The sequence below is a fragment of the Arachis ipaensis genome, chromosome B03 (assembly GCF_000816755.2).
Source record: "Arachis ipaensis cultivar K30076 chromosome B03, Araip1.1, whole genome shotgun sequence".
NCBI lineage: Eukaryota > Viridiplantae > Streptophyta > Magnoliopsida > Fabales > Fabaceae > Arachis > Arachis ipaensis.
This window is the reverse complement of record NC_029787.2, coordinates 6221822-6237270: the sequence shown is the minus strand read 5'-3', so window position 1 is coordinate 6237270 and position 15449 is coordinate 6221822. Positions and strand designations below refer to the sequence as shown.

At 36.7% G+C, this 15449-nt stretch overlaps 2 protein-coding genes across 2 annotated transcripts; one reads left to right on the top strand and one right to left on the bottom strand.

Annotated features, from left to right (window-relative positions):
• Positions 1890 to 4172, top strand: LOC107632306 (protein ENHANCED DISEASE RESISTANCE 2). The gene is made up of 2 exons (XM_021117924.1): positions 1890 to 3056; positions 3606 to 4172. Coding segments are annotated over exons 1-2 (927 nt in total). The 5' UTR covers positions 1890 to 2130; the 3' UTR covers positions 3607 to 4172.
• On the bottom strand, positions 4698 to 6442 carry LOC107628977 (RHOMBOID-like protein 13). The gene is made up of 2 exons (XM_021117925.1): positions 6301 to 6442; positions 4698 to 5888 (listed from the first exon to the last, which is right to left on the bottom strand). The coding sequence occupies exon 2, from the start codon at positions 5731 to 5733 to the stop codon at positions 4918 to 4920; it is 816 nt and encodes a 271-aa protein (XP_020973584.1). The 5' UTR covers positions 5734 to 5888; positions 6301 to 6442; the 3' UTR covers positions 4698 to 4917.

Genomic DNA, 15449 nt, shown 5'->3' with positions numbered 1-15449 from the left:
AAGAGAATGGAAGTTTATCTTTTGTCGAACAAGAACTAAGAAATCATGTTAAGAAGGAAATTCATGCAATTGGCGAGGAAACTGATTGTAAGGCTTTAAGGAGGTTTTTTACAAAGATGCGAGAGCAAGAACGGAATTTTTTCTATGATATAGACTTTGATGATAATTTCCAAGTGAAAAATGTATTTTGGGTGGATGTAAGAAGTAAGGCAACATATGATTCATTTGGGGATGTGGTTAATTTTGATACAACATGCCTGACAAATAACTATTACATGCCATTAGTTGCATTTACTGGTACTAATAGATATAAAATAAAAAAGTATAATTAGATAATTCTAGTAGTAATATTCACCACAATTATTATCTCAATATAATAGAAATGATTAATATATTTACTAGTATTATATATAAAGATTGAGAGAAGAATATTTAGAATAGTTGCAACATAAAAAAAAAGAGAAAGAATTGTTTTTACTGTGTGTATATTGTTTTAGAATAAATCCCTATTTATACATGTACAGAATATTCTTTCTCCTCTTTCATTAAATATAATTTTTTTTGGTAATTAAACATTTCATTATAGAAAAATTAAACCATCCAAATTATACGTGGTCATCCATAATATCATCTTTATCACAACACATTATGAATATCATGACATTTTTCTTCTCACAAAAGTGAGTAACTTACAAAGTAAACGAAAATTTTTCAAGTGTTATCTATCATTTATTAAATTCATCCCAGCATTTTTCATAAATCTATCTATTTTTATTATATAAAAATTGATACCAATTTTTTTATATGAATTTAAGTCATATTCTCTTCTAATAATTTTAATTTCTAATCATTTTAATTATTTGGCGAAACATAGAAATCAACTATTGTGAAATTATTGCAAACAGCACAAGTTTTTCTATTCCTCTTTTTTTAACGGGTTTGCAAAATTTTTAATTATTCAAAACATTATTTATATTCTTTATCGATTATAAAAACTAATTTCACTCACACTAAAGATGACATACCAATTAAGAGATTAAGGAAAAAGAAAAATAAACAAATTCAAGACACATTTTTACATGAAAAAATACATATAAAGATAGAACCAAAAAACAATAAAAAATACATACAAGTCAATTATTCAAAAAGAATATATACTCGGTACTCACAAGAATCGACTATATTACGTATACACCAAAATTAGCCATCAATATAAAATACATATTAAAATACAAATACACATTAATAACTAATTTTTGTAGCTGATTTTGGTGTCCGAATAGCATTTTTAAAATTCTTTTCACGAAAATATGTTATTTGCGTATACTGAGTAGACAAATATAATAAAAAATAAACAGTTAGTCACAAAAAAAAAAAAGAATAAACAGTTAAGTACACGAAATATTTCTCATTTTTTCCTAATCGTTAGAAATATAAAGAAAGTCATTACAAACTAAAAATCCATGTTCTTGATCCTGAAGCATGTTCTAAATATGAATGAATAAAACCCTGATTATTCCAGATCAAATTTGTGCTATAATGGTGGATCCTAATACCTGAGATTCTTCTGGCTAGTCCTGCATTGTACTTGTATTCCACTGTATTATTGTACATATACGTACAGGTATGTATATATCTATGTTTATGAATATTCTACGTGCACATGCACAATTCATGCAATGCATCATTATACTATGGATCTATTGTTGAAAATTACCAGATCTGTTAAAATTATGCACAAACCAAACATGTTTGCTGTGATTTCTTCAAAGAGGATCCAAAACTCATCATCATAATAGAGTCGTGATGCAGAAAACTGTTGAGGGCTTTTTAGTATTACAGTTCAATTTCTTTCAAAAAAAATTTTAGTCGACATTTTCTCAACATTTCTAGTTATTTTGCCAATTTTGGAAAGCATGTTATATGCATAGATCATGTTTTGCCGATTAAGATGTGTTATTTGTACTCATTTTGTCTTATACATTGAGTTAACACACAGTCACACACCACTAATCTGGTGTCAGAATCGTGTGTCGACTCAATGTATAAGACAGAATACTAAAAACAACTCTGTCTACCATTTAATCGCGATTGTATAAACTTGTCTATTTCTCAGAAACTGTACACACTATGGCCAACCGTGGTGGCGAAAAGAAATGTGGATGGATAGAGAGAATAAAATCTGAAGGAGCTGTTCCATATCTTGAATCAGATAACAGTTCAAATTGTTGGTTTACACCTCCTGGATCTGCATTCCAGGTTAGAGGTTCTGATTACTTGAGAACAAAGGTTAAGATCCCTGGTGGTGATTATCTGCTACAGCCTATTGGATTTGATTGGGTCAGAGGTTCTGTGAAAATAAATGAGATTTTGAGAAATCGAAACAACCTAGTTAGGAAGATCATTGAAGAGGAGTTTCCAGATAGTGATAATAGGCCTTTTATTTGGGCATTCAACCTTCAACTTCCAACCAAGGATAACTATTGTGCTGTCATGTATTTCGCATCCAAAGAACCATTCCCTGAAGGTTCCTTGGTAGACAAGTTTCTGAAAGGCGACGATGCGTGGAGAAATTCGAGGCTTAAGTTGATTGCTAACATTGTTAAAGGTCCTTGGATTGTAAAGAAGGCGGTGGGCGAGCAAGCAATATGCATAATTGGGAGAGCACTTGCTTGTAAGTACTGTGTGAGAGCAAATTTCATAGAGGTAGACATTGATATTGGATCTTCCATGGTTGCAACTGCAATAGTTCATTTGGCATTTGGCTATGTGAAAACTTTGACTGTTGATCTGGCTTTTCTTCTTGAGGGCCAAACTCAATCTGAGCTACCGGAGAAACTGCTTGGCGCGTTGAGGTTTTGTAGCCTTGATCCTGCTTCTGCTACACCAATTTTGCCTTCACCTTCCATGAGCAGCAGTTCACTAAACCGATCTTTGTCAATGAGGTTATGGAAGTCTATAGGGAATATTCTTCTTCCAGGTTCTCAAGAAGATGGTTTTGCTTCTCCTCCTGCATCTCAAAGTGCTGCCACAAAGGATATTCATGTGAAGAAATGGTGAGTATCTTCAATTCTGATCTCATTTTTCCATTTTCATTTTAGTGATTTCTGTTTTTAGAATCTTGGGAAGGAAAAAAAATGATGCAAACAATAAAATCATATTTTCTGTCTTCACCTCTTGTTTTCTTTTTTCTTCGCAAAATTTTAGAAACAGAAAACAATGATAATGAAAATAGAAAATGAAAGCGCAAACCAAACGTACCCTTAACTTTTAAATCTTTCAATATAAACTCTCTCTTTGTGATTCCTTAATCAATTTTCTTACAGCACTAATTAGCCCTTCAAGTAATTCTATAAATTTTCTTCTTGGAACATAATGTAACTGTTTTCTAAACCTGATTTAGACCATTATTTTTAGCTTTTCTGTTACAAACATAGCTTCTTTAGAAGAGATGAATAGAAAAGAGGAGAGAATTGGAAAGAAATCAATGAATGAATGAATGCTTTTTTTCTGTTAGCTTATAAATTTGCTTATTGTTTGGTAAATATCATGATTCAGCATTAGCATTTTGATTATGTTACTGTTACTCTCTTTTGTGTCCACAGATATACTGAAGGTTTTGAAGGGAAATGGAGAGTTTCCATTAAAGTTGGTTATTCTTTTCACAATTTCTTTCCTATGGTCGAATCCAAAGCATCATCCATTGCAAGAGCTAGCTCTTAGTGTTATCGTTATTATTAATATCATTACTATTTATTTAATATTTTTTATATGGCTGCAGAAAAATACACTTCCCTCAATTCTTTTTAGCTGGATATATAGATCTTTCTTAGTAATAAGCTTATGAAAATTTTTATAGTTGAGAGATTTTTTGTTATTGTCTTTGGGGCATACCTGTTTTTTGGGAATTCAGAATTGCCTCAACTTTTATGGTGCTACATTGTGTAAATTATCTTTAACAGTGATTCTAGTAGTTATAACTTTTAAGTATAATTGGCGACTTAAATCAAAGGAAGAAAGAAGCAACCTCGAGATTTGGCACAAAAACATAGATATATAGATATGATCTAATATTTTCTTGTGACATCTATCATAAGTTAAATCTACATTTCCAAAGCTTTGAAAAAAAAAAACACAAACAAACAACCAACTATTATACCAATATTTCTAAACCAAAAAGCAACATATTATATTAAATAGTATATGCTCAGTCTCTTTAAGAGTTCTTTGTTCAATTTCTGGAGAAAACTGAAGTTAGAAAAACAAACCTAATGCCGCTCAAAAAGATTAGTATCTTTCGTTGGTAAATAGATGAAAAGAATATCTATGGAAAAAGAAAAGAAAAGAAAAAAGGAACAACCACCATGGCAGCTTGATGTTTTCTTGAGTATCTTGGAAATGGTAAATTCTCATTGCCCACAATTATCTTAACATTTTGTTTATGAGTTAATGTTCAAGGCTAATATCAGTGGATAATAATGAAATTCATCAACAAGCATCTTTCCAAGTATGCAAAATTACAATTACCAATCAATCAACTATATAAACCCAGGTACTAAATCTTCACTCAAATCCAGAGACATGAGTTTGTGTTTGGCTTTAGAAACAATTAGGATTAGGAAATGGTAAAAATACTACTATATCTAATAATAAGTGTATCATACATGAAAACAATAGCTGACTTTAGCACACAAAAGTTAGACAAAATTAGCACTATCATTCCATCAAAATTGATATATGGCATCTGAGAACATCCATCATCACATAACCAAAGATGCAAGCTATAAAAAAGAGAAGATATTGATGGAGCTTTGAACAAATTTTATATTGGAAGAATTAAAATCACATTGTTATCATGTTGAGTATGCCAAAAGGCAACATCTAAAATCACAAAGATATATTTCTATGAACTTATTATTAGACAAATTCAACATTTCCATTAGGCAATGCACTGATCTGCAATGTTCTGCCATTGCCTGATCCCAAAAACCGTACCGACGGGAAGGATGGATCAGTCACTGATTCGATCTCAAGGAAGTTGAGGTCAACAGCACCAGATCTCTTCAAGCTCAAGATGAAGACAAGTATGATCCAACCCAACAAGGAGAGTGCCCAGTAATTGTTCATACCATGAATCAAACCCCATGCTATAGCATATCCAATCACAATTCCTGACAAATGGCCAAGGAAACTTGCCTGAGGGACAATAATCGAAGTAAAAACAAGCGACTCAAACGGTGCGAAACTGATTGGAAGCGAAAGGAATCCAAAGAGATCCAACTTTGAGGAAGGCTGCTTAACAGCAAGAATTGTCATCCACCCAAATACAACACACGAATAACCAACAGCTGTAATTCGGCGAAAATACTCGAGTTTAAATCTCTGAATCAATATGTGGTACATTCCAAGAACCAGCAACCCTGATAAAACAACCAATACAAGTGTGTATTGCAAATAGTACCCAACACCAAGACCCAAGTGCCCTAATTCCTCTATCACCCCAAGACTCCAAAGTGCACTCATGTTAAAAACAAGATGAATGACACTTATATGGGAGAATGCAGAGGTGATGATCCTCCAATAATGCCCTTCAATGGCAGTCTCATAACTCAGACCAACATGTGAGTATCCAATATTCTTCTTCTGTATGTAGAACCAAATAGCACTGCATATTCCTATGATGCAACTAGTTGCTGGCTTCTCCAAGATCTCATAGAACAAAGGCTTCCCCATTTCCCAGAGCTCCTAACTTTTCCAACCACACTTTTGCAATTCCCCAAAGATCAAAACTTCAGCCGAAAGGGTAGCTTACTTTACAATCCAAAGAAGATAAAAAGAGTCTCTTCAATCAGAAGCTCCCAAAAATCAAGGGTTTTTTGTTTTCTCTTCTGCAAACCCCATAAACTATTGAGACCACAACCAAATATACAATCCCTAAATCAAATGCTTAGCTACAAGGGTAGCTAATTTTACAATCAAACAAGACAACAAACTCTCCTCAACCTACGCTCCCAAAAAGGATAAAACGCAAAAATTTGCGAACCCCAAGTGTAGAAACAAGAAATTCATCACAAAAAGGGAATTGCAGGGGAGAAAGAGCGCATAAAGATTGTATCTTTGTGGTGGGAGAAGGACAAGGAGTAACACTGAACAAGTTCAATTCAATTAAATGAAATGCTATATAGTCACCAAAAAAATGAAATGCTATATGGGTCCTTCGATTGTAGAGATAATTGAAAAAAGGGTTTTTGGTTGAAGAAAATGAAGGGATGGATCAAATTGGGAAGAAGATTCTCTCACCTGTTGAGTTACTAGACGATTCGAGTTCTTCGATTTGGGAATGATGATGATTGATGACCTACGCTTTTTTCATGATCTATAGTAAATTAGTAACTGCAAACAATAATTCACAACAATATATATCTTTTCGGCTCTGCTAGATAGAAAATATAGATTGTAAATAATACAAATATCGGATTATAATATTGGTCCAACAAAGATTAAAAAAAAAAAATTCACTCTCAATTATTCTCACCAAAAGTTAGGGGTGGAACCGGACTAGCATTTTGAACCCATTTTAGTTGGCGGGGTGGGGCGGAGCGGGCCGTCCCGTTTTGCCACCCCTACCAAAAGTTCTATTTTTTACATTTTAACTTTTAGCGATATTTTTTTATTCTATTGACCACCGCAATACTATGCTCTTAAATTCTCTCATCGGTGACACTCCATTTTTTACTGGCCACACTGGTTGATGTTAATCCGTCTCTCACAACAAGAATTAGTGTCGTCACTTCTTCTCTATCTAGCCCTCTCATCGACAAAAAAACTAAATATATAATTAAAAATAAAATTAATCATCCGCATATCTATTAAAATAAAACATCCAATATAATTTAATTGTATATACTTAAATCCAATCCAAAAAATTAAACATCCAATTTAAAATGAAAAAAAATCATCATCATACCTAAGAAAATAAACATCCAATATACAACAGTACCAACCCCACGCCTACAACACCAATCACGAGACAACAACAGAAAGGGACTACGGAAAGCACACACGACAGTGAAGGAAACAGACGGGGGTGCGGCTATGGTCGTGTCTAAGAGCAGTGCAAGTACAGCGGCTACAGTTGTGACAGTATGGGTGCTGGGTAGGGGTGACAAACGGGCCTAAACCCGTCGGGCCGGCCCGTGTAACCCGCCAAAAAAAGGCGGGCTGGACTGGAAAATTGGGACCGTCAAATAGCAAAAGTCCGCCTAACCCGCACCGCTTAAATCGCGGGCTTTGGCGGGGCGGGGCGGGCTTCCCCGCCGGGCTTAGTTTTTTTTTGCAAGGGGTATTTTTACAATTTTTTTTTCCAAAACCCAACTTCCCCCAACCCAACTTACAAGAGAATGAAGATGAAAATTGAGTGTTTTGGATTATGTTTATTTTGTTTTAGAGACAATATTTATAATTATATTTTGGATTATGTTTATTTTGCTTTGGGAACAATATTTATAATTATGTTTTGAATGAAAATTTGGTTTATAATTATGTTTATTAGATATTTATAATTACAAAGACTTTAATGTTTGTGAATATAAAAATTATTTGTTTATACTTTTAGAAATTATAATCGTTAAAAGTAAAAAATAGAAGAGATTTTTTATGCATTTATATATATTATTTAATAATTAAAAGTAAAAAAAAGAAGATATTTGGTGGGCCGCCGGCCCGCCAGCCCGCTGTTAGGCGGGGCGGGGTGAGATTCTGAGACCGCCTCACTAGGCGGGGCAGGGCGGGGCGGGACGGGACGGGACGAGCTTCCCCGCTTGCCACCCCTATGGGGGGAAAGCAGTGTTCGGTTGTGTCTGCAAAGGGTGGAGGGATAGCGGCGTTCTGCTACTGAGTCAGTGAAAGATCCAAACAGGAGGTCCGGCTATGGACGCGTCCGAGAGTGGTGCAGGTACAACGACTACACGAATGCGGACGAGAGCGACATTCGGTTGCATATGCAAGGGTGGAGTGACAGTGGCATTCTGCTGCGTCTGAACGGTGTGAGGGAAATGGCGGCGGACCGGATATGAAAAATGTATAGTAAGCGATGAACGTGGAGCTCTAGAGTAATCATATGAATGAGCAATGGAGTTAAATGCAAATCTTTATCTTTGAAATTTCAAATTTAATAATTAATTAATTAATTAATTAATTAAGAATATGAATTAATTTACCTTTTTTTTTTAGGGTTTGTTTGGATAGGTTCATAAATTACTTTTTTTTTTTTTTACTTTTAACTTATGAAAAGGTATAGTATTAATGTTTGATACAATTTTTAAAATCAAATTGCAACTTTCTAAAAACTATTTTAGTACTTATGAAGAAGTTAAAAAAAATGATTTCTCTTATAATAAAATTTTTTTTATCATTCTTCTCTTAAAATAAAACACTTTTAGAACTAAAAAAAACAAACACAAAAATAAATTATTTTTAATATAAACATTGTTTAAACTAATTTTTCAAAAGAAATTTAATTAAGATATTTATCCAAACTAAATCTTAATCTGTTGTTTATATTGTGTACTATATACATTATTTTCTTATATTTTCATATTTTTTTTCTTTCAATATCAACAATTAAAAAAAACGTTTTTTTTTTTGTTTATTTTATTTCAATCAAGTATAATTACATAGATAAACATATTTCGTGTAAAAAAATAAATATATAATAAGGTATCTTCTATGTTCTATCCTTTCATGTCAATTTCGATACATTATTAGTGCAATCTTTCATGACATCATTCATTTAAAAATAATTTGAGAGCTTATGTTCTTTCTTTTTATTTTTTGTTTTATTTTTATTCTGGACAAAAAATTGAACCAAACACACCTACATGCAAATAACAAGACTTAACAATTTCTCTCATTTTATTGGATAGATAATATTTTATAAATTTAATTTCAATGATCAATCAGTGTATGATAATTAATTGTGTATTGTATATCAATAAAATTAATGATTTTTTAAATTTATTATTTAAAAATTTATCTAAATATATAAATTTCATAAAAGAACGGTATAAAATTATTTTCATAAATCACATATCAAAATTAATTTTATATTTTATAATCAAATTCTTTATACACTAAAAATTAGGGCAATTTACTGAAATAAATTATTTGAAAAAGAATTTTACCTAAATACAACTTTTGAAATGACAAGATGCAAATGCAATTTTTCATATTTCTATAGAAACCGCTAGTGACAATAATACTTTATAGAAGAACGTAAATCGCTACTGCCAGCCGCAGTTTATTTGGGCTAACGTTTTATACAGAAACCACTGTAGACAGCAGCGATTTCTGTTGAGTGTGGCATGTGCATAAACCACTACAGGCAGTACCGATTTATGTGTTGGATGGGGTGAACGTAAACTGCTGGAGGCAGTAGCGATTTACGTTGAGTGTGCTTATAAAATTGTGGAAGACAGCCGCAGATTCCTCATTTGGTGTGGATTTTGAGTTTGGCTAGAGAGAGAAAATTCTGGAGAGAGGGAGGAACACTTTGAGAGCGGATTCGAGGTTTCTCAGTGCCTACCTTCAGTTGGATATCATGGCAAACAAACAGAGCTTGTATCAACTAAACGGCGTTGTCTATATTGCCGGTGCCATTGTCAACGAGGTTAGTTTTGTTTTATTTTTCTTAGCATTAGCATTTGTTAAATAGAATATGGTATGTAGGATAGAGGAACTAGAATTTACAATTTAACCTTTATAGTTGAGTATTAGACTTTGCATATTAGGGTGTAGAATGTAGGGGTGTACATACAAAAACCAAAATATTGATAACCGTTTAAAAAATCATAATTAAAATTTGGTTAACTAACTCAACTAAATGAATTTAAAACCATATCCATGCTTTTCAAAATTGGCTAAGAAAAACGAAACTGGTTTAAAAATCGGTTTTTGTGCGGTTAAACAAATCCAGAACCAAATTTTAAAAGATTTTATTTTAAAAGTCTAATTTTAAATAATCAATTTTTACCAAAGTTTCTTTTAAGAAACAAGTTTTTTGGGCCAGATATCGATTTTTGTCGAAAATGTGTTTATTTTTTATAATCAATTAAAAACTGATTTTTTTTATTTTATAACCGATTTTTTAATTATTTAATAAATTAAATATTTAACAATTTGATTTGTTAATTGAATAATAGTTTAATTGTCTAATTGTTTCATTGTTTGGTTATGGTATATATTATTTATTTGGTGTAATTAGATAGGATTTTTTCTTGTAGAAAGTAGAATTTAACTGCTTCGTATATGTCTTTTCTGTTGGGTGCAATCAAGTAGGTGTCTCTACAGTGTGAGGCGACAATAAAATATGTCTATGCATGACAGGATCATCCCTTATTTAGAGAGGGCTGGTTTGTACCACTTAGCCAGGCTAAACAACCGCTGATTCTGGTTAGACGAGCCTTTGGTCAGTGCATTCATTGAGAGGTGGCAACCACTTGCTACAGAGTTGGATATTCTGGCGGTTTCCCTCATTGAGGCCCTATGGGTTTGAGAATTTTTCGTTTTCGTTGGCATCCAGGTATTCTTTATTCATTTGAAGCTTAAAAAATATGATATGTCGTGTAATTCCTTCATTTTATAACCAATTACTATCGTTCAGGTGGGCCGCATACTTACCACCAAACGATGGCAATGAGCAAAGGGTTATAAACTATCGCCTTGCGTTAGATTGATTGACCGCTCGAGATGTAAGTATCATGTCTGTGGTTGGTTTCATTAGTTGAGGTTCATCATTCTAACTATATATATATACATTCTATTATAACATTTGAGGATGTTAAATTTTGCAGATTGTATGGGAGTCATACTCTGCCCTCGACGTACTTGCTGTGGTTCATCCTGAGATACTTATGGAGGAGCATTGTCGGTTATGGCGAGCGGTTATCAGTTTGATATATTTTGCCATCATTGAGTGGCATCAAGTTGATAGGGTGGTCCCACAACTTGGCGAGGTGCAGCATGTTCCTGAGAGGGCTTTGAACATAGACTAGCTGCATGCTAAGGACGGGAGGGGCGGAGATAGGTGATTCCTCTATTACTATCAGGTCTGGCATTTCCACTGTCAGAACAAACTTGATTTCCTCCTTGCTATTGATAGAGTGCCTGATCTAGGCCCCTCCGCTGAGTTCTTAGATTGGTGCCTCTGCGAGGCGCACTGGGTCCTTTCTCTGGGAGTCGCATTCGCGGATCCCAAGCATGTGGAGATACCGGCAGAGACCTTTCAGAGAGGGTCGTCACAGGCGCCACGAAGATCATAGTTACCCGACATGCTAGACAACAGGCGTGTCGAGAGGTGCCGTCGTATTGGTACCCAGGACACAGGTCGAGAGTGGCGATGGTTAGATGATATGATGCAGGACAACAAGAGGATGATGCAAGTGGAGACGGCGAAGGTATTGGTGAGCACCATGTTAGTCGGGCCAGTACTATACGTAGGGGGGCTGGGGTGGTACCCATATTGGTGGTGGAATTAGCGCAGACACAATGACTGGGGCTGGGGGCGGAACATTCACGGCTGGATGCAGCTCTCAGGCATTCCATGATAGTGCACAGATGTATGGCTGTATGCTAGTCTCGGTACGACTACGATGACAATGGACATAACCATCATATGGGTAGTTCACAGTTCTACGCAGAGTTTACGGCCATCATACGGGAGGATGACGGCCAGTCCCAAGTCCAGGTTGATGCACCTAATTACCATCCGCAGATGCCAGATATCCAGCCTGATTCCCCAGCTTACCATCCACAAATGCCAGATATCCAGATCCAGGCACTAGACTATTAGGCACCGGACTATCAGGGATAGTACGTGGTGGACTTGAACAAGTCTGCAGGTAGCCCATATGACACTTGGTCCACCATGGGAGGGACGCTCCAGTCTGCATTTGGAGCGGACCGTTTGGCTGACGATGTTGTACAGGAGCCCCACCGACCTACTAGAGTGAGGCGTCCTCCTCTATGTGGCACAGGTTCTCATCTACTCCGTGCATTCGGGGACGATGTTCAGGATGATGGTCACGAGTAGATCATTGTCTTTGTGATTGTTTTAGTAGTTCCATTCCACGTATCTTATTTATTTATTTCCAGCATTGTATGACTTCATGTTTATTTTGGGAGTTATGTTCCAAACTTATTAGGTATGACTGTATGACCTTATCTTTCTTTAAGTATCTATGGTTGGTTTTATAAATCTGTTGCATGCTTCTTCAACTGTTTTTAGTTTTGAGGAAGTACAAATACATCAATACAAGATAAGAAAGTTCTAATGCATTACCTAAAACAAATAAACCGTTACAAAATAACAACGTACTAATGCGAACTCATAACATTTAAGATAGTACAACTAATAACCAAGATGAACAACAACTACTACATAACCTAATACAACGTGAATAAAACATCTAATCCTAGGACCCAACCGTTGAACCTCGCTGAGGGCAATTCCTACGAGTGTGGCCGGGCTGCCTGTATAGGCCACATCGCTTCGGTCTACTAGAGCCACCTTTATCCATGTTATTGCGAATGCGGGTGGATCGTGGTCGCCCTTCTCTAGCCCGTCGTATGTTAGGATCAGGGATGACAGTTGGTCCGTCATATGGCGGCTAAAGCCCCCCTGGAATACAAGATGCAAAGTCCATCTGGTACACCTTGAATACCTCAGACATGCTGTAAACTTCATCAACATATGTGGCCGAATCTAGCCGCGACTGAGCACAGCATGCGATTGCATGGAAACAGGGGTAGTGCAAGGCCTAAAAGTGGCCACAATCGCAGGTACAATCTCTAAGAGAAATTTGATAGATACCCAACGAGAAGTTACCTATAGGAGTAGTCTCTGCTGCGGTATACTCAGATTGATGCCTGTCGAACATTGTCATCGTGAAGCACCTTAAATCCCTCAAGTTATGCTCAATGGCTTTCACAAGCGCCTGGCAAAACCGGTGCCTAGATCCAAGCTGTGCCTCTGCCGTCTGACCTCGGATAACAAACAACTCTGCAAGCCGTAGATATGTCGACTTCACTAATGACGTCACTGGTAGATTCCTGGTGCCCTTCAAAACAAAGTTGACACACTCAGATATGTTGGTCGTCATGTGACCATATTGTCTACCACCATCCTTGTGCTGTGTCCACCTCTCGTACTCCATCCTGTTTGCCCAATCACACATAGCTGGATTTTCTGTCCTCATTATATCAAACCAATAATCAAATTTAGCCTCTGTCTTCGTATAAGCAACGTTTACCAGCAACCACCTTGCAACATGCCCTTTGAAGCTGAGAGCAAAATTTGCGGCAACATGCCGAATGCAAAATGCCCGATAAGCATGGGGAGGTCGCCAACCACTATCAGGTGCCTCTAGTGCAACCTTGATGCCATTGTGCCTGTCAGATATCACCAGAATACCTGGTTGTGGAGTCGCATATCTTCTCAGGTTGGATAGAAAGTATGCCTAAGACTCTGCATTTTTTCCTTCCACAAGTGTAAATGCAACAGGCAAGATGTTTGAGTTCCCGTCTTGAGCAATAGCCAACAACAAAGTCCCTTCATACTTGCCAACAAGTGCGTACCGTCGATGCTGACTAGCGGCTTATAGTGTCAGAAAGCCTTAATACATGGAGGAAATGTCTAGAAAAGACGATAAAAGTAGACTATTGATTCATCAACCTAATCACCCACTCTAACCGGAGAAGTCTTCAGCAGAGCAATCGTACCCTCCATGGTGGATGTCACCCCAAGGATCCAACGGGGCAGCTCACCATAAGACTCTTCCCAGTCGTCGTAGATCTGTGCTACTGCCATCTGCTTCGCTATCCATACCTTCCTATAGTTAGGCCTGAAACCATAGGTTGCCTCCATTGCTTCCTGCAACACCTTAATCGTAACCGAGGCATTGACTCTGACCAACGGAAAGATCCTTGCACATATGACATGATAATCAAGCTGTTTGTGGTCGCTCGATATCGATGTGGCCACATACGTCTGCGGTCTGTTGTACCTCCTAACTTCCCAGGTGCTCTTCCTTTACCACAGCGTGATACGAATCATCCACGTGCACCCTTTTCCAAACTCCTTGCATCTCCCGTGGTATTTGAGATGGTCTGACTCCATCACCATGTACTCAACTCCACGCCAGATGCTGTAATTTTTACACTCAGCACAACTTTCTCTTTACTTTGGAAAGATTGACCAATCTGAAATTCCGTCAGAGTAGTCGCATCATGCAGACCCTGACCTGCAAAGGTTGCCTCTACGTTTCGCTGTTGGTCGATGGCTTCCAAGTTCAAGGTTGTCAAGTGTGGAGGATACTGTTGTGTGCCGAAACCCGAAGCTCCATGGGGTGTATGTGTATTGCTCGGAATATCATCATCACTGTCCCCAACAATGTCGACCAACTCATCGTCCGAATCATCGTCCCACATTGCATTCTCAACTCGATCCGGTCCGGCCTCAACTTCAAAATCAGGAACACCATGAGGCACACCATCAGTACCAACCGCAACACATGGAGGATCGGGGATCGGACCTGAATGTGCTACCACAGGCATCGACGTCGAGACACCACCCATCGTCGTCGACTGGGGATTCGGCGCCGAAGCTCAGAGCTGTCGACGCCATCTTCTAACTTCGCAAACAACTCGGTATTCTAACCTCTGCAAAACTCCGCCGACAATGAAACAAGACATGCATGTCTTCATCGGACCCTATCACAAATGTCTCATACTTCACACCGGCTGACACAACGACAATGAAAATTTTGTAGAACAATTTTTTTACCCACTCTGTCCCCCACACACACCAGCTTCTGTAATATGCTCTGTTTAATCTCTGTCAACGTACTCGACGACCGGATAAAAACACTAAGCGGTTCCCTATCCATAAATTTAACACCGTGCCTTTTGCTGTTTTGAATTTTTCCAGAGCAATGCACTAGAGCCAGAAAACTCTCCTCACCATCCATTTGTGAGAAATGGCACTCCTCTTCTACCTCAAAACCTTGGAGAGGTATATATAGCCAACCACCACACACAAATACTCAACATAAACCGCTACTGCCTCCAGCAGTTTACGTTCACGCCACCCAACACATAAACCGCTACAGCACATGCCACATTCAACAGAAATTGTTGCTGCCTATAGTAGTTTATGTGTAAAACGCTAACCCACATAAACCGTAGTTGCCAGTAGCGATTTACTTTTTTCTATAAACCGCTACTACCAATAACAGTTTCTATAGAGATATGAAAAATTGCATTTGTGTCTTGCCATTTCAAAAATTGTATTTGGGTAAAATTCTTCTCCAAATAATTTATTTCAGTAAATTGTCTTAAAAATTAATTACCAAATTAATTATAAATATAACATATACATTAAAATATAAAATATA